The following is a 25,072-nucleotide window of genomic DNA, read 5'->3' on the forward strand; positions in this document are numbered from 1 at the left end:
TTCCCATTGCTGTCTATGGAGATGGTTCACATCTCATAGACGCCGAACGCCTGTCGCCTGAAAAAAAAGTCCCGGACCCTTTTTTTCAGGCGACATTGGCGTTCGCCCATTGACAGCAATGGGAAGAATCTGAAAAAAAAAAAAAGATACACACTCGCGGCAAAATACGCCGCGTACGCTGCTGTCGCATAGATGTGAATGCAGCCTGAGGCTGGGTTCACACTACTACACTACTTTCATCCTACTTTGCTCTGTGTTCAATGTTTCCCTATGAGAGCGTCTTGTAGCGTCCTACACAAGTCAGTCCGACTTTGAAAATGCTCCCTGTACTACTTTTGGTCCTACATTGATCCTACTTCAGGCCCATTGAATATCATTGAAGTCGGACCAAAGTAGTATCCTGTTCATGAAAGTAGGATGGATGTAGGACCAATGTAGGATAAATGTATGACCAATGTAGCAGAGCAAAGTAGGATGAAAGTAGTGTAGTAGTGTGAACCCAGCCTAAGACTAAACCTTGTTGGTTTCAAGTTAAAATCATTGTTTGCTGGAAAATTACTCAGAACCCCAAACATATATATATACACATACATATATATATATATATATATATATATATATATATATATATATATATATATATATATATATATATATATATATTAGGGATGCACCGATATATCGGTGGCCGATACATATCGGCCGAAAACAGCATTTTTGGGTCCCTGCCGAAACACATTAGAATTGCCGATAATGAACGCTGTGGGCGGGACCATTTCGTTTACAAGGGGGCACAGTTCTAATACATACACAGACCGCCAGACACACACGCTGGCCGCCAGACATGTACATAGCGCGGGCAGCGGCACTGTACAAATTGCGTGCCGACTGCCGATCGTGCTCCACCGGATTCCTCCTAGCTCCATTTCCTGGTATTTGGACTCCCCCCTATGGGGGAGTCTTTTGGTCTAGTCCAGCGGCGTGAGCGGCGTGACGTCACGGCCGGAGGTGAGGGAGGACTCGGAGCGCTGGGCAGGCCAGGAGCTGTGTCGGAGCCTGTGACAGTCAGAGTCAGAATAACCACACTGCCTGCCTAGGAGGAACCTAGCAGCGTAACCTGATAAAAAAAAGTAAGCACTAGCAGGGGGGAGGGGGGTTAACTAACTGAGACTGACCAGCACTTTCCTAATGAAAAAATGGCAAATAAAAAAAAATTATCTGCTATTTATTCACAGAGGCACAGTGAGGCTGTAATTAATGTTTTTTTTGGTAGTCAGAGAAGGCAAGCATGGCTCAATAACACACAAATGTTTTTTTAAAAAAACATTTGTGTGTTATTGAGCCATGCTTGCCTTCTCTGACTACCAAAAAAAACATTAATTGCAGCCTCACTGTGCCATCACACGTCGCCACTGTGCCCATCAAACGCAGCCACTGTGCCCATCAAACCCAGCCACTGTGCCCATCAAACCCAGCCACTGTGCCAACACACTTTGCCACTGTGCCCATCAAATGCAGCCACTGTGCCCATCAAACGCAGCCACTGTGCCAACACACGTCGCCACTGTGCCCATCAAACGCAGCCGCTGTGCCCATCAAACGCAGCCATTGTGCCATCACACGTCGCCACTCTACCATCACACGTCGCCACTGTGCCCATCAAACGCAGCCACTGTAACCAATTATATACTATTTGTGTCTAATTTTTTAAATAAAAGTTTGGATTTTATTATATTAAATTGGAGCTTTTCAATTCTGGTTATTTGAAATCAATGAAGCTAATTAAAATGTCTCGTGTAATACATTCAATTATTGAAAAAAAAATTGAAATAGGGGAAAAAAAGAAAAAGTAATTTTCGGTTTCGGTTTCGGTCTGAATTTTTTTTTCATTTCGGTTTCGTTTCGGTTCTGAAATTTCCATTTCGGTGCATCCCTAATATATATATATATATATATATATATATATATATATATATATATATATATATATATATATATATATATGCGAGATCCTAGGGAATAAAATGGTGGTTGTTGCAATATTTTATGTGACACTGTATTTGCACAGCGGTCTTTCAAATTTTTTTTGGGGGGGGGGGGATTCACTTTAAAAGAATTATTAAAAATAAAAATAAACAGTAAAGTTAGCCCATTTTTTTTGTATAATGTGAAAGAATGTTATTCCGTGAGAAACGTGATCTTTATTCTAATCAAAAAAAATTGTGATTCTTGTTTTTCCCTGAATAGTGCAGCTCTAATTCATACATACTAGGGTCAATTTAGACAGGATTTAATTAACCTTCCATCATGTCTTTGGAGTATGGGAGGAAACTGGAGTACCCTGAGGAAACCCACACAGGCACAGGAGAACATGCAAACTCCAGGCCGGTAGTGTCCTAGTTCAGGATTTAAACCAGCGGCCCTTTTTCCGCTAGGTGAAAATGCTAACCACTACACCACTGTGCTGCCCATTTATAACCAAGCTAGTCCAAACAAAGTATTTTGGCTCATGTGTACAGCCTATATTTTTGTACACATCTAAACGCAGCACTATAGAAGTTAATACAGCTATGCACATAGCTGCATCTAACAACAAAAAACGTGCAGTTTGTTTAGCAGTGCACAAAAAAAAAATAGTAGGACACAGTTGTGTGCAGAGCAGCGTTTTGACCCATAATTAACACTATACGCATGAACGTCTATGCAACGCTTGCATGCGTATCAGTGCACAAGGGTCCTTTTAGCCACTTGTACTGCTTAGGGCCAACATGCAAAAATCAACAATGTGTAAGAAGCACCGATTGTACACTGTTGAGACTAGCATGTCTACAGATTCAGTTAATCATTATCTGGCATTTACATCCCTGGAGTTAGTGTCCTTAGGTGTTTTTGCATTTACATCATAGCATTAGGTCCACTCAGATAAGACCAGATAAGGGTGAACCAGCAAGTTTCAATGAGTTTCCTATCAGATCTGCTCTGATGGCAAGTGGGAGGAGCCGTTTCTGCTTGCTTAGAATTTGACTAGCCTTAGCCACTCACGTTCTATAAAGACAAAAATGGCTCCTCCCTTTCAGCGATCTGTTAAGCGGTAATTCATCCCAATGACCACAAGTATATGGAGCATTCTTCTCATTGGCCATCACACTAATGTAGACTTAAGCTATAGATATAGTAACTTTTTGTAGGGGTCCCTGGAGACCAGAAAGTTATTTCTTGTTGAATAGGTTGAGAAAGGCTGATGTAGGAGGGTGGGGGATACATTGTTTAGAGAAAAAAAATAAAAATAAAAGATTCTTAGCCTAAATTTTTTTTAAATACGATTGAAGGCACGACATCTAGGCACTGTATTACATTTTTGCTTAGATTAGTACAACATACGAATCCAAAGCGACTATTTAGAATTCAGTGACCATTTAGCATTCAGAACAGACCAATAATGATCGAGATGATACATACAGTGGGGCAAAAAAGTATTTAGTCAGCCACCAATTGTGCAAGTTCTCCCACTTAAAAAGATGAGAGAGGCCTGTAATTGTCCTCATAGGTATACCTCAACTATGAGAGACAAAATGTGGAAACAAATCCAGACAGACAATCACATTGTCTGATTTGGAAAGAATTTATTTGCAAATTATGATGGAAAATAAGTATTTGGTCACCTACAAACAAGCAAGATTTCTGGCTCTCCCAGAACTGCATCTTCTTCTTTAACCACTTCCGGACCGCCGCATGTACATATACGTCATCAGAATGGCACAGGCAGGCACATTGGCGTACCTGTATGTCCCTGCCTAGACGTGGGTCCGATCGGACCTCCCCCCCCCCCGGTACTTGCGGCGGTCCCCGTGGCTCTGGGAGCGATCCGGGATGAGGGGGCGGCGGTTCGTTTTTGTCCGCCCCCTCACAGCCAATGCGCGTCCTCCTCCGCCCTCCTCCGCCTGCACTGTAAACACAGGCAGAGGAGGAAGTGATGTCACCGCTCCTCCCTCCGGTATTTTCGTCCGGCGGAGGAGAGGAGACGAGACATCACAACAGTGAGTACACAAGCACTACACTGACACCAGTACACAAATCCCCCCCCGGTCACCCCCCCTGTCACACTGTCACTAAATAGCAGTGATCATTTACTGATCACTGCATTTAGTGTCAGTGTGACAGGCAGTTAGTGTTAGGTCCAGGGTAGCCCCCTACCCCCCCCCCCCCCAATAAAGGTTTTAACCCCTTGATCACTCCCTAGTTAACCCTTTCACCCCCCTTTTGCCAGCGTCACTAAGCGATCGTTTTTCTGATCGCTGTATTAGTGTCGCTCGTGCCGCTAGGTAGCTAGTTATTTTTTGAGGTTCGCCACCATGTTTTTATAGCGTTAGAAAATTTATGGGGGTACCTAACGCTATAAAAACATGGCGGCGAACCTCAAAAAATAACTGGCTACCTAGCGGCACTAGCGACACTAATACAGCGATCAGAAAAACGATCGCTTAGTGACACTGGCAATAGGGGGTGAAAGGGTTAATTCTAGGAGCAATCAGGGGTTAAAACCTTTATTAGGTACCCCCATACATTTTCTAATAAATGTTTTAACCCGATTGCCCCTAGAGTTAACCCTTTCACCCCCTATGGCCAGCGTCACCAAGTGATCGTTTTTCTGATCGCTGTATTAGTGTCGCTGGTGCTGCTAGGTAGCTAGTTAGTGCCAGTAACGCTTACACCCACGCGCAAAGCATACTTCCCCCATATGTGGAATTACACCCCAAAATACATTCTGCTGCTTCTTCTGAGTACGGGGATACCACATGTGTGAGACTTTTTGGGAGCCTAGCCGCGTACGGGACCCCAAAAACCAATCACCGCCTTCAGGCTTTCTAAGGGTGTACATTTTTGATTTCACTCCTCACTACCTATCACAGTTTCGAAGGCCATAAAATGCCAAAATAGCACAAAAAAAAAAAAAAAAAAAAAAAAAAGACCCCATTTTGAAAAGTAGACACCCTAAGCTATTTGCTGAGAGGGATGTCGAGTCCATGGAATATTTTATATTTTGACACAAGTTGCGGGAATATGACAAACTGATTTTTTTTTGCACAAAGTTGTCACTAAATGATATATTGCTCACACATGCCATGGTTATATGTGGAATTGCACCCCAAAATACATTCTGCTGCTTCTCCTGAGTACGGGGATACCACATGTGTGGGACTTTTTGGGATTCTAGCTGCGTACGGGACCCCGAAATCCAAGCACCCCCTTCAAGATTTCTAAGGGCATAAATTTTTGATTTCACTCCCTATCATAGTTTTGAAGGCCATAACATGCCAAGATGGCACACAACCCCCCCAAATGACCCCATTTTGGAAAGAAGACACCCCAAGCTATTTGCTGAGAGGCATGTTGAGTCCATGGAATATCTTTTTTTTTTGCCCCAAGTGATTGAATAATGACCAAAAAAAATAATTGACAAAACGTTGTCACTAAATTATATATTTCTCACACATGCCATGGTTATATGTGGAATTGCACCCCAAAATACATTCTGCTGCTTCTCCTGAGTATGGAGATACCACATGTGTGGGACTTTTTGGGAGACTAGCCGCGTACGGGACCCCAAAAACCAATCACCGCCTTCTAGATTTGTGTGAGTGAAATGTATGTCCTTAGAAACCTTGAAGGCGGTGATTGGTTTTCGGGGTCCCGTACGCGGCTAGGCTCCCAAAAAGTCCCACACGTGGTATCCCCGTACTCAGGAGAAGCAGCAGAATGTATTTTGGGGTGCAATTCCACATATAACCATGGCATGTGTGAGCAATATATCATTTAGGGACAACTTTTTGTAATTTTTTATTTTTTTTGTCATTATTCAATCACTTGGGACAAAAAAAAAAAATATATATATTCAATGGACTCAACATGCCTCTCAGCAGTTTCCTTGGGGTGTCTACTTTTCAAAATGGGGTCATTTGGGGGGGTTTTGTACTGCCCTGCCATTTTAGCACCTCAAGAAATGAGATAGGCAGCCATGAAATAAAAGCTGTGTAAATTCCAGAAAATGTACCCTAGTTTGAAGACGCTATAATTTTTGCGAAAACCAATAAATATACGCTTATTGCGATTTTTTTTTTACTAAAGACATGCGGCTGAATACATTTTGGTCTAAAATGTTTGACTAAAATTTAGTTTATTCGATATTTTTTACTTTTTGTTATAAGAAAAATCATTTTGTTTCAAAATTTACGGTCTTTTTCCGTTTATATCGCAAAAAATAAAAATCGCAGAGGCAATCAAATACCAATAAAAGAAAGCTCCATTTGTGGGAAGAAAAGGACGCAAGTTTCGTTTCGATACAACATTGCATGACCGCGCAATTGCCAGTTAAAGCAGGGCAGTGCCAAATTGTAAAAATACCTTGGGTCTTTTAGCAGCATATTGGTCCGGTCCTTAAGGCTCCATTCACACCTAGGCGTTTTTACGCCTGAAGCACTACGCTCACAAACGCCAAAGGGATGAAATAACATTATTTGCTATGGTGACTGTTCACACCTGAACGCCGAACGCCCAAACGCCTGTCGCGCGAAGCTCAAACAAGTTCCGGACCTTTTTTTGTCGCGCGTATCGTGCGGTTTGGGCGTATTTGAGCGTTTCCATTTCCCATAGAAAGTAATGGAAACGCTCGATTCAAGCGACTTGCGCGACAACGGGCGTTTGCTACGGGCGTTTCGTCGCTTTAATCAATAGAACTTGTCGCCCATGCAGAAGATTAAAAAAATCTACCAACATAGCAACAAGTGATGAAAAGATGATAATTTTTCCTATTGGCTAAAATAAAAAACGTCGAAGTACAAAAACGTCGGACAACGCTGTATGCAAACGCGCAAATAAGCATGAATACGCGCGACAAAACGCCGGAAAAAAACGCCCAAAAAAACGACCGACGCTCAGGTGTGAATGCAGCCTAAGTGGTTAGGAGGCTCCTCTGTCCTCCACTTATTACCTGTATTAATGGCACCTGTTTGAACTTATCATATAAAAGACACCTGTCCACAACCTCAGTCACACTCCACAAACTCCACTATGGTAAAGACCAAAGAGCTGTCGAAAGACACCAGAAACAAAATTGTAGACCTGCACCAGGCTGGGAAGACTGAATCTGCAATAGGCAAGCAGTTTGGTGTGAAGAAATCAACTGTGGGAGCAATAATTAGAAAATGGAAGACCTACAAGACCACTGATAATCTGCCTCGATCTGGGGCTCCACGCAAGATCTCACCCCGTGGGGGTCAAAATGATCACAAGAACGGTGAGCAAAAATCCCAGAACCACATGGGGGGACCTAGTGAATGATCTGCAGAGAGCTGGGACCAACATAACAAAGGCTACCATCAGTAACACACTACGCAGCCAGGGACTCGGATCCTGCAGTGCCAGACGTGTCCCCCTGCTTAAGCCAGTACATATCTGGGCCCGTCTGAGGTTTGCTAGAGAGCATTTGGATGATCCAGAAGAGGATTGGGAGAATGTCATATGGTCAGATGAAACCAAAGTAGAACTGTTTGGTAGAAACACTCATGTTTGGAGGAGAGAGAATGCCGAGTTGCAACCAAAGAACACCATACTTACTGTGAAGCATGGGGGTGGCAACATCATGCTTTGGGGCCATTTCTCTGCAAAGGGAACAGGACGACTGATTCGTGTACATGAAAGAATGAATAGGGCCATGTATCGTGAGATTTTGAGTGCAAACCTCCTCCCATCAGCAAGGGCATTGAAGATGAAACGTGGCTGGGTCTTTCAGCATGACAATGATCCCAAAAACACCACCCGGGCAACGAAGGAGTGGCTTCGTAAGAAGCATTTCAAGGTCCTGGAGTGGCCTAGCCAGTCTCCAGATCTCAACCCCATTGAAAACCTTTGGAGGGAGTTGAAAGTCTGTGTTGCCCAGCGACAGCCCCAAAACATCACTGTCCTAGAGGAGATCTGCATGGAGGAATGGGCCAACATACCAGCAACAGTGTGTGACAACCTTGTGAAGACTTACAGAAAATGTTTGACCTCTGTCATTGCCAACAAAGGATATATAACAAAGTATTGAGATGAACTTTTGATATTCACCAAATACTTATTTTCCACCATAATTTGCAAATAAATTCTTTCCAAATGCGATTGTCTGGATTTGTTTCCACATTTTGTCTCTCATAGTTGAGGTATACCTATGATGACAATTACAGGCCGCTCATCTTTTCAAGTGGGAGAACTTGCACAATTGGTGGCTGACTAAAAACTTTTTTGCTCCACTGTACAACAAATATGATATTTCATAATATTATGTGGTTCTGAAACCATGAACCAGAGCAATTGTTACATGTCTACTTATTTAGCAATACCTTAAAGTCAAGTCTAGGTTGACATTTGTGCGATTTTGTCAAATCTCATGCCAAATCGGCAGCTAATGCGACACCGCACATATTCCCAAAAGTACTTTCTGTACTATTATCGACTTCGGGGTAAGATTTTTATAGACATCTGTGTAGAAACCCTCACAGATGTCTCTGAATTCACCTCCAAAGTCGGACTGACATGCGGGTATGAAATCGTGCAAGTTCAGCTGAATTCGCACAAATTTCAATCCCGCTGTCAGTGAAAATCTGGGCTTAACGTAGTTAAAAAAAAAAAAAAAAAAAAGTTTTCCTTCGTCTGCAAAATCAGAGGATTGCGGACCCAGATGAGACCGCTGACACCCGCAATCTCGTAGGGATCAATGCATGTCCCTTTTTCACCCATACACGGATGGATGAAAAAGCGGACATATGGTCCGCCCGTGTGAAAGAGCCCTAAGAGTTGGTAAGCTGCAATATAATAAAAGGTTTGCTTTTGGGTTTAATATCGCTTTCAGCTTGGTTGACACTACTACAATGAAACTTTAATGCAATTTACAGTGTGAATATGTGGTGTGACTATTGTAAATCTGAACAAGGTTTATAAACAGATCATCAGCCGATCTGATTTTTTTTTTGGTTTGTTTTTTGACAGCAGCAGCTACTACAGCTTCTGTATCTACACAGCAACTTTTATTTCCACAGTTGGGGTTTTCCAGCAAGTGCAAGGGGGCAGAGGTGCAGAGGGACAGGATGAACTACACACGCCCTGTGTATTTTGATGATGGTTTTTTGGATGTGTGTAGTACAACCAGTGTGCACAACTGACCAGGTATGTCCTGCAAAGGAAGAAACCACAGAGAAAAATAAAAGTTTGGATTATGGGTCCTTACCTGTAAAGGGTGTTAAAAGCCTTTTCACAACCGTGTACGTCACATTCAAATGGCTTTTCTTTCGTGTGCACACGTACATGGATTTTGAGGCTATAAGATGTAAGAAACGCTTTCCCACAACCCTCTTGATTGCAGACAAACGTGTACTCCCCTCTGTGTGTTTTCTGGTGTGTGCGCAGATTTCCAGCAGTACTGTACGTTCTTAGGCAGCCTTCAAATGTACACTGGTACCGCTTTACCTGTAATACAGCACAACAAGTTATTAGCCTCTCTCCATAATTACTTCTTTCCCTCTATCCAAAAGAAGGCAAATCATGCCCTAAAAATGTACTCCAAGTCCTTTTCAAGAGCTGAAAGTAGATCCAAACCATAACTGGATGGCATTTTAGATAAGGGTTTACAACCACTTTAACTACACGCAGGGAAGTGACTGACCTCAGATAATACGCAGAGATTAAACAAATCCTCCTACATGAGTTGTATCTGTTTATTTGCAGCCATTTGTGCTGCACATCCTTGTAAAAATCAAAAGATGAAAAATATTTTTCACAGACTCACAAGCAGGGGGCTGCAATTACACACTGTACAAGAGCTCTGAGAGCTGATTGGATGGAAGGGATGGGTGTCACACAGGAACAGAGCTGTCAATAACAAGTTGTGTACTTAAAGCGGTGGTTCACCCTAAAATCCACTTTCTGTCACTAGATCCAGCATACTGCTGACATCTGCAGTATGCTGGATTTTTTTTCTTTTTTTTGTACTTATCGTTTTATCCGTATGTCTGCTCCGGCTCGAGCGGGGAATCCGTCGGGGAATGGGCGTTCCTAAGTAAAGCGCAGTTGATTGACGGGCTTGGATAGCGCGTCACACCTTCCGGAAATAGCCGACGTGACTCTCGGCTGCTTACGGCGCTATACGGCGCCTGCCGTGTAGAGCTGACTGCGCAGGCGCCGTAAATTGCCGAGAGTCACGTCGGCTATTTCCGGAAGGTGTGACGCGCTATCCAAGCCCGTCAATCAACTGCGCTTTACTTAGGAACGCCTATACCCGGAAGGATACGCCGCTCGGAGCCGGAGCAGACATACGGATAAAACGATAAGTACAAAAAAAAATACAGCATACTGCAGATGTCAGCAGTATGCTGGATCTAGTGACAGAAAAGTGGATTTTAGGGTGAACCACTGCTTTAAGGTCCATCTGTCACCTTTATAGTTCTTGGTGTCAGAAGTCAGCAGATAGCAGAGGAACAAGACAGCAGAGAGAAACGACACTTCATGCTTTGCAGAGGAGACAAGTAAACAGTATAAAAATGTGCTTTGTTCAGATTTCATGTCTGCAGTTTACAACCACTTCAGAACCACGATATAGCCAAAAGACGGCTACAGTACTATTGTTCTGGGAGGCCATCTATTGACGTCCTACCAGGAAGCAGTGGCATCACAGATTGGAGTAAAGAGCCAACCACATCGGCCCTTTACCATGTGATCAGCTGTATCCAATCACATCTGATCACATGTAAACAGACTTTTTTGGTTAATGGAAGTCCTTTCCTCACGTGCAGTCACAGCATGAGGAAAGGAGAGTCGGTAACTGGCAAGTGTGACAGAACACATTAGCGCAACCTCAAGAAAAATTATTTGCAAAACAGAAACTAAGAAAAAAAAATTTTTCGTTTGTTTAGCAATCCAGTGGCGATTAAAAATTACCAAAAAAAAAGCTCTATCTGTATCAGAATTTTTATTTTTATAAAAAATGTAATATGGGCACAGAGTTGCATGACCGCACAATTGTCAAAGTAGGACAGTCCCTAAAGCTAAAAATTGGCCTGGGCAAGAAGGGGGTAAAAGTGCCTAGTATTGAACCGGTTTAACCACTGTTTAGGTTTCACTAAATAATTGTTTTATCTATTTATTTTAATATCTCAGTGCTGCTGATCTCCAGCCATTTTTTTACATTTTCTGTCTATATTCACTAGCGTCAGCATCAGCCAAAATCGTTGTGGAGATTTGCCTTCGCTCCCTGTCCCAGAGACACAACAGAAGTGACATGACATTTCTACAAAGTAAAGAGAATTTATCTCGTACACAGCTGTCACCAAAACAATCGTCCCCATGGGAAAATGTACACTGCTCTAGAGACAGCTCTGGACTTTTGAACCTAGCAGCAGGAACAGACAGGAAAAGAATGGGCTCTAATCCTTCCTTACTCTACCCAAAACTAAAAGATAGTTTGGCTATAGATTATATATGAACCTCATTCTCCTTAAGCCACCATTCACACTAGTGTAGCGCGACATCGGGTGTCACATTTATTTCAATCGGCTGCCCTACCATGACAAACGTGCCATAGAAGCCCATGCACCTTTCTGAACTTTGAACATTTTTAACCCTATTCCTGCCCAGCCTATGGCAAAATGACTGTCAAGCGAGACTTTCATCGATCCGGGTGGACGTCATATGATGTCTTTCTGGATCATGCCGCAAGGCCTGATCTGTTACCACATCGGCCCACTGCCGGTATTATGTGATCGCTGTGACCAACACAGCAGATCACATGACATATGTAAACAATGGATGGCTTCCTTCCATGGCATACATTGTGTTGCCAACTGTGATTGGTCACAGTGATCACATAGTACAGACAGGGCCAATCACAGCCCATCTGTACCATGTGATCAGCAGTGGCCAATCACAACAATACTCACTGAATGAATCAGCTGAATTCAGGATAAATGAAATGGTTGCTGTAACGGAATGACCCGGGACATCCAGAGACTTTGTGAGGATGGGGGATACTCCTGTGTCAGCGTCACTGATAACTCTTGGGTCTGAGTCCACCCTGTGCCTTTTGGGCATGGGGTGGCAAGGGAATCATAATTCATGTATTACATGAGATAGGACATCAATAATAATTCATATTGCAGGATCTTGAGAGATTGCAAGATGTGGGCCCAACCAGTCAATAGTGACTCATTTCTAGTGACATGCTAATTGCATCAGGGCTTGGAAGACATTCCATTGTCCTTGTGTAAAGGTGTTGTAACGGACAGGTGTTAATCCCAGGTCTGCTCCCAGAACTCTAATTATGCATACTAAATACTGCTTACGTGTGATAACACTGTCTAGAGCCTAGCCTATTGATGCTCAGAGGTGTCAAGCTGTATGCGGAGACGGAGTGGGTGAAGGTGGTTTGTTGTTGATTAAGGAATGTTAAGTAATTACCCTTAGTGTGTAATTAGGGGGGTGGAGATCTCATTGTCCCTTTGAATACTGTCACATGGTTGTACTGTATAAAAAGCTGAGAAGAAACCATTAAAGTTGTCATTACATTTGGAACAAGCACAGAGCTGTGTCTCGTCTTGATTCTGGGCAAATGAAATGGGATCGGGTCCCGTCGGTTGGAGTGTCGATAAGCTGTCGTGACTGGGATGGAAGGTCGTAAATGGTGGTGACCGTTACAGTTGCTTATACCAGTAAAGTTCACTGGTATAAACAATCATAATGCGTAAAAAAAAAAAAAAAATCCTGATCACACACACACACACACACAAATTTTAATTTTCCAAAAGACAATTGAGTACCGTTTGTGATCCTTTTTTTTTTATTTGCACCAACATACAATTCATTTTTTCCCTTTTCCTCAGAGATTGTGTTTGATTTTTTGTTTTAACATTCTGCTAAAACTTTTGTGAATGAGTACTGCTTGGACCTTGAAGGGGACATACCCTAAAGCTTGCCCTGAAAAATTGTATGTTAGTGCAAATACAAAAAGTATCACGAACAATACTTTATCGTCTCTGTCACAACTGCACCAATATGGCTACAATCACCTCAAGTATGATGGAAGATACTTAATTTTCCCAAAAAATTACAACTTCAAAAAAACTCGCCATGCCTCTTACTAAATTCCTTGGACTGTCTACTTTCCAAAAAGGGGTCATTTGGGGGATATTTTTACAATTTCTACAATACAATTTTACGATTTTCAAATACACAGTATTAGGCTTATTCCGATACTATATATCGGTGCCGATACCGAGCATTTGCACAAGTACTTCATGCAAATGCTCGGATGCCTAATCTGATACCTGGGCAGTCAGGGGATGATCGGTGCGGCAGTGGGGGCAGTTACAAGGACCGATCAATCTCTCTAAAGCAGCTAACAGATGCTCCCCCCCCCCCCCCCCCCCCACACACAAAAATTTAATTTGGGTACAGTGTTGCATGACAGCGCAATTGTCATTCAAAGTGCGACAGCGCTGAAAGCTGAAAATTAGCCTGGACAGGAAGGGGGTAAAAGTGCCTGGCAGTGAAGTGGTTAAACATCTTTTTGCATGTGTTAGCATTAACAAGATTCTTGCTTGGTGCATTTGGCATGCCATTAACCCACGAATAGCATCACAAGCCCGTTGCGTGATTGTTGCAGGTTTTTGAACGCGTGCAAAATCGTGGGATTTTGGGTGCGTTCACATGCGACAACAGTGCGAATGTGGGTTTAGTTTATAATCACCAGATCCAAACATTTCTCTCTAGGAGACAATAGGTAGAAACACTGAGCTGTGCAAATTACAAGGCTATATTTGTAATGCTGCCACTCGTGGTTATCACACGGCTGCGTGTTCTGCATAAACATACACCACAGTCTTAAGACTTTTATTTTTATTTTTTTGCAACGAACAGGTTATCAGTTAGCCGCACGTCTGGAATGCACTCCACCTCTCATGTCTAAGTGAAACAGTGTAGCTTATCATTAAATGACCCACCCTCTCTTCCCTGGTTGTGTAAGGAGTATAAATAAATACTGCACAGTCATACTTACAAAAGACTCATGGGGGGGGACAGAACACAAATGGCCTTTTATTAAAAAGGCAATGCAAGAGCAAGATAAAATTTGCTGTACTTGTGGAAAGAACTTTAGCAGATGCACAACCTTGGGCTCTGTTCACACCTAGGCATTTTTCTGCTCTAAGCCCTGGCTCTAAAAACACCCAACTAGACAAATCCCATTCACTTCAATGGCCCCTGTTCGCAGCTGAGCGTTTTGTCATCTGAAGCAAAATGGCTAAAGCTCAAAAAAAGTACAGGAGCTTCTTTTTTGTTAGCTTACAGGCGGTTTCCGCTTTTTACATTGGTGACCTTTTAACCTGTACAAAATCGCAGTAAAAAAAACAAACAAAAACAGGCGACTTATTGCCTGAAAACAAAACGCCTAGGTGTGAACAGAGCCTCAAAAAAGTATACAGGCTTATTTTTTGGCAAATTACAGGCATTTTACTGCTTTTACATTGGTGACCTTTGAACTTCAAAACGCCTGTACAAAAACCCTGCAAAAATACACAAAAAATTGCAACGCCTAGATGTGAACGAAGCCTCAAGATTGTTTGTTGCACCATCAACATATGAGACATTTTTAGAAGGCTTATTGCACACATGGGTGCCTGAGCAACAAATATTCCAATAGAATGATTCTAATTTTTGCATGAGCCCCTATGCTGCTGTGATAGACGTGAAACTAAAATGAATATTTTTGTGTTATGATTAGAACCACTGAAATGGAGTGTATATTTTCCTTGAAATGATTCTTCAGATTTTGTCAGATATGTTCTTAAAGTATATTTTAACTTGGATGGACATACAGAGAGAGCTGTTGAAATCAAAAAGCAACTCCATCCACTCACTCACTCTGTGTCCCCCCTCCCTCCTGGATTCCTCAGTTGTAACAGGAAAAGCCTTCCCATCCCCCACATCCTGACTTTTACAGACCCCAGAAGGAGCCTGTATGACTTTTGGAAGAACATGAAATGGACTTGTGAGGAGAAACCACCCTTCTATGAACTGGCCAATAAAAGACTCACAAGGGTGATGGGGAGGGATTGATGGGTGTGTATTTTGTGACATCATGAAGTCAATAAATCTAAGAGGAGAAGGCCCGCCTCTCTCTCCTTTTTCATTCTTTTACAACATTCTCTGTGTGTGCATCTGTCTGTTCTTCTCTTCTCTCATCTTCCTGCTGTGCACTTCAGCTCCAGACCACAAGAAGCTGTGTGTGTGTGTGTGTGTGTGTGTGTGTGTGTGTGTTCGTTTGTCTTTGCTTATTTTAACAGATTATAGCAGTGAATCATTACAAATCTAAATCAATTGGGCCCAACGTGCTTCTTTTGGACTTCAAGGACAGACTTTGTGGACGCACAAGAAACTGGCTGAGAATTGAGGGACCGTCTACCATTGAAAGGGGCGTCATGAACCCCTAAACACGGTAAGTGCGAGTTTTTTTTGGCTCCCTTACACCGTGTTACAGGCTGGACGGCCTCTATTCCCATCTAGTTTGTCTACAAATTCCGAGCCTTTGAAACAGACGGTATAATTCTGGTCCAGAAGCGAACCCCGGTTTGTGCTGATTCACTGCTATTAATTTTTTTTTTTGGTTCTTGCCTGTTTGTATGCTGCCTGTGAGTAGAAGGGTGAGCTTGTGGGTTGTTTGCTGTCTGTTTGTGGTTGTGTGTGAAATCGGCCTACTAAGTTAAGGTACTGGTCGTACATCGTCTCGGATTAAGCCGATGTGATAAAGGGGTGTGCACGGGGAGTGCATGCTGGCTGGGGTTTTGAGCCTGGGACAGCTCTAAGGAAGTTGGCTGCGAAGATATGGGTTTGTTTTATTTTATGCTTGTGAAAAAATATTCCAACCTCCTTGTTTAGATTAATTGGGGAACTGGGATTCTGGGGTTTATTTGAGTATGTCTGTGGTGAGATATTGAGTCAGCTTTTCCACATTTTGTCCTTGCTTTGAATAACGCGGGGGTTTTTTTTTTTGTTTACTGAACTTCCCTGTGCTAGGAAAGGTGGGGGCTGAGCTGGAGGAGGTCGTTTTTGTGTGGCTTCTGCTAGCTGGCTATTTGTGTACATTTGTGTGTCTTAAATTGCTTTTTCCCTTACACTTCTGCCTTTTGTTACAGCTGGCTTGCAATAGCTAGCTTACTTAACCCTTTATCTGGACAAAGGCTGCTAAATTCTGTGTCTGGCTTCTTGTTCTGCTAACTGTGCTAATTTGTGACCTGAAACCTTTTGCTTTTCATCACAGCTGGATACCAATTAAGGGTTTTCTGCCTAGCAGTCTTAACTCTTTGCAGTCTGAACAGGAAACTTTTTCATTTCTGTGCCTTTCCTAGTTAATTTTTTTTGCTGGGATGATCCTTTTGTCTTTCTCAGTATGTCTGTGTTTTTATTATGCTGGATAACTGTGTTTGACTGAATAGAATACCTGGCTTTCTTGTTGTATGTATTGACTGCTGTTGGCACTGACTTTTGTTTTTCATCTACAGAAGTCTGAAGTTTTTCTTTATAACTTCTGACTCCCCTTCTTCTTCGTCTTCCATTTTGCTTTTCTTTGGCTTTAGATTTTTCCCGCCTTTTCTGAAAAGCTCCTCCCCCCTCTGCCATCTTTTTCTTAGCTCCTCCCTTTCTTCTCCCTTTTTCATAGCCACCCCCCCCCCTCCGCAATCTTCTTCTTAGATCCTCCCGTCTTCTCCAAATCTTTGCCGCTTTTTTTTTTCATAGCTCCTCCCCTCTCCACCATTTTCTTCTTAGATCCTCCCATCCAACCCTTTCTTTGCTGCCTACTACACAGCCCCCTATCTTCCCCTCCCTCTATGTAGCATGCTGATTGTACTGACTGTGCTAGAAGTGATTTGATTGCGTCTAATGGTACATTGTGTCTGTAACATATAACTTATGGTGTCTTTCTTTGCATGCACTTTTCGTTTGGGTTCTCAACTCTGTGCTGGAATCGAACTCTTTCTTTCTTATTTCTTTCTCCTTTCTTCAACCCTTTTTTTCTTCTTCCCATTGAAATTCATTGATCCCTTTTCCCAATTCCTTGTTGGCAAGTGGTGAATGAATTCTTCTTATTATTATTTTTGCTGTTTTTTTTTTTATATTTCTGGGATGCCTCCCTGATATAATATATACTCCTGCCCCCTCCCTGGTGGGGGGATAGAACTGGGTGTGTGAGGAATGTGGGAGGTCCAGACCCCTGCATCCTGCCCGCCCTGAGCTCTGCCACATTTGCAAGTTGGAGGATAGCCCCCCTCTTCCCCCCCAGGGACGACAACCTAGGAGACAGTTTTTTTTTTGTAACACAGAGTTTTTTTTTTAACAAAAGGTTGACTTGGGATATTGCAACTGTTTCTGTACAATTAAAATTGGTCTGAATATGCCTGTTACATTGTACGCTGATTTATCAGATAATTCGATTTAACTAGAAATAATGGGATATTTCTCCTGAGGTTTAAAAAATATGGAACAGACATTTGATGCACATAATAAGCAATTGTTAAGTCTTTATTTTACAGTTAAAATCTTCTACAGAGAATTAATTTAGGTGAATTATTTCGTCCCGTTTTTTTTTATCCTTTTAATCGGATAGATTGAATGCGTGTTCTGTGGGGACCTGTCCCATCTGGGTTGCCCACTTACACTTACACTGACGATGCCATGCACTGTATTTTGACTTGATACATAGAGGGCTTTTTGCCAGTTTTGAAATTTATAATGTGATACCCAGGGCCTGTTATTGTCTTTTCGTTTCCCTCATGTTCTGCCCACGATGCCTGCTGGAAGCATGGGCCCCGCCCGACTGCTTGAGGCCGTGCCCCTTCTTTCCCCTCACGTTCTGCCCAACTGTATGCCCCGCTGGAGGAAGCATGGGCCTGCCCGGATGCTCTTCCCTGCTGAAGGCTTTGCCTCGTTCTGAACGCATATGGTGTCGCCTCCTGCCCGCTGCCCGCTGCCCATACTGGATTCTGTGCCCTCCGGCCCACGGGCCTTCTTCTTCATGCCCTCCTTAGTCTGTCCAGGGGGGGGTAACTACAATGCCACTTCGCTGGACAGACACGTAAGGGAGGAGAATGATGTAGATGGGAGTGGCAGACCTACCTGAAGGTAGAATCCGCTCATATGTTGTCCTGTGTGCCCCAACCTCAATGCCTTGACCTCATGGGGTGCCCAAAAGCGGTAGAGAGAGTGTGTAAATCCTGGCGTTCATGACTACAGAAGCTGTGTTCACAAGTCACACATGAGGGATGAGGAGATTCTGGGTATCACATTGGAACAGTAGAACATTTTACATAGTACATTTAAATGGTTTTATTCCACATGCTGTGCCATGCCATCCTCAGGGTTAAGTGGGTAAGTGGCCCCAAGGGGGGAGCATTCAATACATTATCCCTTTCTGAAATCTTGTTTGAGACAGTCTCTAGATTAGATTGTTATGAGCTATGATTATGTGACCGCTTTTGAAAATAGGTAACTAATATTCGTGTACGAGTTTTTCTCACATTTCTGATGTAGGTACCGATAATTACCAATATCCCCTGGGTGATGATTAAGAGGTTCCTTCGAAAATATTCTCTGGAAGATGAGTGATATTATGGATTGTGCCGCCCAAATCTGAATGAAATTATATATCTTTTTTCAAATACATGGGATTGTGACCACTGGGGTTTGTGGGTTGGAATATCTCAAAGGGGGGTCCTTGTTACATGGGGTAATTAGTTAATTAATGTCAGAGTGTAAAGAAGTTCTTTAATAAGTTTAATTCTGCCTGTAAATGTTTATGAATATGTTTACCCCAACAACTGAAAATGTATTATGACATGTCAAAGCATAAACATGGGATTAGAACAAAGGTTTAATGGGAAAATTGTTGATTGAGATTGTGTGAAGAATTGTATACAATTCAGTAAATGGTAAACAACATGGTATTTTATGTTTAACTGAAATCCTACAGATCTGGTTGTAAGAATTAATAAGTAGAGGTTTGAGCAATGTTTACAACAGATTCTAAACTTGGGTTTGGTTTATTATAAGGTTCCCCAGGAAAAATATTAAAATATGAAAGTTATGTTCAATCTAAAAACTTTATAAAAAAATATTATAAAAATTGTAAAAATAAAATTAAAAAATAAACAAGTGTTAAAAGTTATTATAAAATGACATTTCTGATAAAATATAGATTGTGAGTAATTATGAGTGACATTATCGAAAGAAAACAATGGTCGGTTCATGCGCAGGGACTGGTCAGTGGATTTCATGAGATTTGTCCTCTAAGCGATCTTTTGTCGCTATTGGAAGTTAAGGAATGTCATGTTATAATGTGGTGTACATGATTTTTGGCAGAAGTACAAACCAAATATGTTTTAAAATTTTTGAAAAAGAGTTAAAAATGAGAAAAACGATGCAATTCGATTGGATTGTATATGGTCTAAAACTTGTACAATCTGCTCCAAGCATGGGGGGGGAACAGATGTTTTCCCTTAGAGGTCATTAACAGCAGATCAGGTTACAGGCTGTGGTGAATTACCCTTCTATCTGGAGTGAGTGCTAGCGTTGAAACCAGACACCCAGTAACATTCTCAGCTGCTGTGATTTAAATGGCTCTTTGCAATGTTTGAAAGTAAAAGTTATAGTTGTCTGAAGTAAATATGTTATGAACTATAAAAGCATATTATGAGGGTAAATCTTTCTTTAATAATAAAAGGTAATTTGTACACAATCATTAGAAGATCTGAAAGAAAGCCCTTATTAATAAAGTATTATTTTTCTCTTTCTTTTCCTTTCTTTCTTTTTCTCTCTCTCTCTTTCTTTTGCTCTTTCTTTCTTTCTTTCTTTCTCTCTCATTCTTTCTTTCTCTCATATGTTACTAAACTGTGTTTTTTTTTGCACCGTTTGGTTTGAAGAATACCTTACTTTGAGGGTGTCATTTTAAAGAGAATGAAATATGGTGTTAATCTGCATAGCTTAAGAAAAGTCAGTTAAAATAGTTTAAAAATAAAATACATGGATAGATTATGCGGTATGATACAGCCATATTTATGGATTAAAGGGTCATCTTCCAGGTTTTGGAGTGACGAAGGTGTTCAGTCAGAGAGGGAAGTTGTGTTTTGTAGAAGGATCCCTATGAGATACAGTGAATCTTTAAGACTGAACCAAAGGCTGCTATGTTTGTTTAAACAGACATGCGACAAGAATATTCATGCTGCATGATCAGTCCTGAAAACTAGTGTAATGTAATAAAGTTTCTTTAGGAAATAAAATATTTAGGACAGAGCCCAATATAAAATTAAAATGCTAATGAAGGGAAATATAGTAATTTGGTGAGAACGGATGCTTTTATGAAATTTAACTTAGTAATGTAAATGTAGATTGGATAAATTCTGGTTGCTATGGTCAATAGAGGTTTGTTAACTATAAACAAGGATGCATTCCAGTATATTACTGAACACCTAGAGGCCACTACACAAATGACTTTGTATAAAATTATGGCCTTATACATGATATTAGGTGAACAAGGGGGGGCATTTAGAATGTCACCTGCGGACAATATTTTGGGTGATAACACATTTGTACTCAAATAGGTATAGCAATTCTGTTTATATTGGTTATGATAATGTTTTGTTATATTGACCATGTCCTCCATTACCGTCCTTGTCTGTTAAGAAATAACAAAGAGAATGAACTGATGAAATATTCATTTCAAGGGGGGGCTGTGATAGACGTGAAACTAAAATGAATATTTTTGTGTTATGATTAGAACCACTGAAATGGAGTGTATATTTTCCTTGAAATGATTCTTCAGATTTTGTCAGATATGTTCTTAAAGTATATTTTAACTTGGATGGACATACAGAGAGAGCTGTTGAAATCAAAAAGCAACTCCATCCACTCACTCACTCTGTGTCCCCCCTCCCTCCTGGATTCCTCAGTTGTAACAGGAAAAGCCTTCCCATCCCCCACATCCTGACTTTTACAGACCCCAGAAGGAGCCTGTATGACTTTTGGAAGAACATGAAATGGACTTGTGAGGAGAAACCACCCTTCTATGAACTGGCCAATAAAAGACTCACAAGGGTGATGGGGAGGGATTGATGGGTGTGTATTTTGTGACATCATGAAGTCAATAAATCTAAGAGGAGAAGGCCCGCCTCTCTCTCCTTTTTCATTCTTTTACAACATTCTCTGTGTGTGCATCTGTCTGTTCTTCTCTTCTCTCATCTTCCTGCTGTGCACTTCAGCTCCAGACCACAAGAAGCTGTGTGTGTGTGTGTGTGTGTGTGTGTGTGTGTGTTCGTTTGTCTTTGCTTATTTTAACAGATTATAGCAGTGAATCATTACAAATCTAAATCACTGCAAACACCAGCGTATACTTGAGTACACCTTTGCACAGCCATTTACGTTTATAGGCGCCACCAGTGTGCAGCACCTGAGCTTCTTGGGCATGAGAAATACACAGAAATTCACATTGCACAAGATCAGACTCCCATGTGCTAAAAAGACGACCTACAGATAATCTGCACACAAGGCTGCAAGAAAAGACTTAGTAGCCCCGAATCTCCTCTTCTGGAATCCCCTGCCAGCACTCTTGGCTACTCCTCTCACATGTGTGCCTCCATAGCAAGCAGCTGTGGGCTTGCTCCTAAGCCGGGCTGTGTGCATCCATAGATGCACACAGTGCGACTCAACCCTGCCCCCAGCTCCATCCTCTCAGGATTTGATTCACAGCGGCAGGAGCCAATGGCTTCAACTGCTATAGGTCTGTCATGTGAGAGCAGGGGGAAGAGAGCAGTGCTGCTGCAGATGAGCACAGCACCGGATTGAGGGAAGGCTCAAGTATTTAAGGAAGGGGGTGAAAAACAAACACCAAGTTGGCGACATCTTCTGGAGGAGAGGAAAACAAACCAATGGCGCTGCAGATGGGCATAGTGCTGGATTCAGATAGGTCTCATGTAAGTATTTGGGGTAGAGGAGGGGGACATTTTTTACCTTAGTGCAGGGAATACAATAAAGTGTCACTAAACCCAGACTATGTAAAACTCATTACATGCTGTATAACCGTGTGTTCATACAAAGCCACTAAAGCATTCATTTTTATAGAGTGAAATATACCTGGCTGATCCTGCCTTCCGATGTCCCTCCCAACTTCTCTGCGTCCCCACTGCAGCCTGAGATTTTGTAGACCCAGCTGGTGTCCTCTGCGGAGCATGCTCAAATTTCAGTTACCTTCTAAGCGCTTCATTTCCTTCTTTTTCTAATCTGTGCAGCCCATGTGAATATAGAGTCACACATGTGGATGTACACGCTCTGGATAAATCACAGCACATTCCCTCCCTCCTCCTCTTGTTAAACACTATGGGGGCAAGATATAGTATACTGATTGATTTACCTTGACTGACTCATGGTTTAATGTGTGCTGCAATGCACATCAAAATATACCATTTGATTTCAAAACATAACTATTTCCAACACACGCGTTCCTGCAATGTGGTTGGAGGGGTGCCACAGCGATGATCTTCTGGAACCAAAGGTAATCAGAGCAAGAGAATGTCACCAGTACACCACAGATCTCCAGAGAGGATCCAAAGATTTTATGTGGTGATCACATTAAAACAGAAGCAACGTTTGGGAGTCTCGATGGTGCTTCTGTTTTAACGATGCGACAACTGAATAAAAGCTTTGGATGCATGCTGGCGATCCATGGTGCGCTGGCGTCATTCTCTTGCAATGCACATCAACCCACATCTAAACCCAGTTTTGAAGGTTGATGTGCATTACCACTTGCCATCTTTTATGAGAAAACATATTAGGGAAAGATGCAAAAGGTGTGAGCCCAGCCTGAGAAGCTGTTCATATGTTGTCAGTAATACACACTTGCTGTACTGTCACTATAATTCTGAATGGCACGCAGGGAACTATCATGGTAGGAGGCTGGGCACCTGCACTGTAGAGCGCTACAAAGCTCATGCCATGGTGTGTTAGTGTTTTTTCCTTTGGGTCATGTCCGATTTTTCATGCGCTGCCAATCCATTCATAATGGATGGGCTGCCTTAATGCAGCACGCCTTAACGCACAGTAACAATTAAGAAGGATCCCTAAGGGTTGATATCCGCATAAAGTATTTTCAATAAATACACCACTACATCAAATTGGGATGTTTTCTATCTACGCTTTACATCTGACAGACATAAAATGCCATCATTATGTAGGATTCTACAATCGTACCACACATATTGCAAAACGTGTTTACATTTAATGATACGCTGTCCAATTCATTCAATCTCTGTTCCTTGAATTATCATCAATTGTTTATGAAAGTAATGGATTTTCTGCGCCCCACATAACCATAACACATGGACAGCTTTACCAATAACATTCTCATTTATTTAACCAGGACAATGCTCTTTTTTTTTTAATCTATACATGCTGTGATATCTACCCAACCACCTAATAGAACTGCACTTATTGTAGCCAGTATGATGGGCATTAAACAACCAAGTACTGGCAAACAAGTGTGCCAATTAAACTTTCATGGGAGTAAGTGCTCACAAAACCTGCAAACACAATAGAGCTATTGGTATTCCTTAGATTTTTTTGAATCACTTGCCACGCAAAAATGGAACTTCCGCTTTAAGTGATGGTGACCCCCTGACATTTGGCATGTCCTTTTTTTGGAGGGGGGGGGGGGATTTCACTTGACTTCCTGTCCTATAGCCTCAACAGGAAGTAAAAGGAAACATCTTCAAAGTGAAGATGTAAAATAATAAAGCCTGCCTGATTTTTGATTTGTATTTTCACAGTCACAGAAGAAGTGTAAGGCCAAGAGTCAGGTACAAGACCATCATGTCTCCCACGTGAGTTCAGGGTAGCTCTGCATGATTAGGTGTTAAAAAAATAAAAAATCACAATCTCGATTCAACCCCTCTCACGATCTCAATCCGGCATTTCCACGATGCATTCATGCAACAAGCACAGAACTGTTCTCTGCTCACTCACAGCTGCCAAAAATAAATAAACATACACCATCCATAACATTGCTCAGTGCTGAGATACAATGTTTTCTTTTAACTCTTAGGGCCCTTTCACACGGGGCGGATCAGTAATGATCCGCCTCCGTATGTCCGTAAGCTCAGCGGGGATCGCTCCGTATTTCCCCGCAGAGCCGTCAGATGACAGGGCGGTCTCCGCACACTGTTCAACGACCGCCCTGTCTTTTCTCCGCTCTCCCCCAAGGGGGGATCGGATGAACACGGAACGTGTGTCCGTGTTCATCCGATCCGATGACGGAAGAAAAAAAAAATAGGGTTTTCTTCTGTCCGCAAAATCGGATCTTTGCGGAGGCGGGTGATTACGGGTGTCAGCGGATGTTTATCAGCTGACACCCGCAATCACATAGGGACCAATGTATGTCCCTTTTTCATCCGCAAACGGATGGATGAAAAAGCGGAAATACGGTCCGCACATGTGAAAGGGGCCTTAGTTCTAGATCAAAGGGATGTAAATTAGGTCAGTTTAACCACTTAAAAAGGGAAGTATGGGTTTGTGATTTTTTTGATTAATACTTACCTAGGTGGATGCAGCAAGGGTCCGATGCTGCATCTGTCTCCTGGCACCTCTACACTGATAACTGAGCGATTAAACACCACCGATCACTCGGTTCTGACAGCTATTCCTACATGCTCTGTGCAATGGAATTGCCCAGAGTGGCCCTGAACCTCCTCTTCTCAGGTCCCCCACCAGCATTCCTGGCCCCCCTCTCTGTCCAGTACCCCTATGGGAAGCCACTTGAGCGTGCTTGCTCCTGAGCCCCACTGCAGATTCCATTGACACAGACAGCAGGACTTGCCCCTGCTCCCCACCCCCCCACCCTGATTGGCTTTGCTGGGGCTGCTGTCAAAGCCAATGTGACTCGGAAATCTTGGAAAATAAGAGCTGTGGATGTGCATAGCGCTGGATCAAATGAAAGCTCAGGTAAGTATAACTC

General features: G+C 42.2%; 1 protein-coding gene across 1 annotated transcript in view; it reads right to left on the reverse strand.

Annotated features, from left to right (window-relative positions):
* The window catches only part of MTF1 (metal regulatory transcription factor 1), a 71,048-nt gene that overhangs the window by 35,418 nt on the left and 10,558 nt on the right, over positions 1 to 25,072 (reverse strand). Inside the window, exon 2 of the mRNA XM_040337205.1 lies at positions 9,263 to 9,501. Coding sequence (XP_040193139.1) covers positions 9,263 to 9,501 — 239 coding nt within the window. The remainder of the gene's footprint in view (positions 1 to 9,262; positions 9,502 to 25,072) is intronic.

Source organism: Rana temporaria, chromosome 2 (assembly GCF_905171775.1).
Source record: "Rana temporaria chromosome 2, aRanTem1.1, whole genome shotgun sequence".
Classification (NCBI taxonomy): domain Eukaryota; kingdom Metazoa; phylum Chordata; class Amphibia; order Anura; family Ranidae; genus Rana; species Rana temporaria.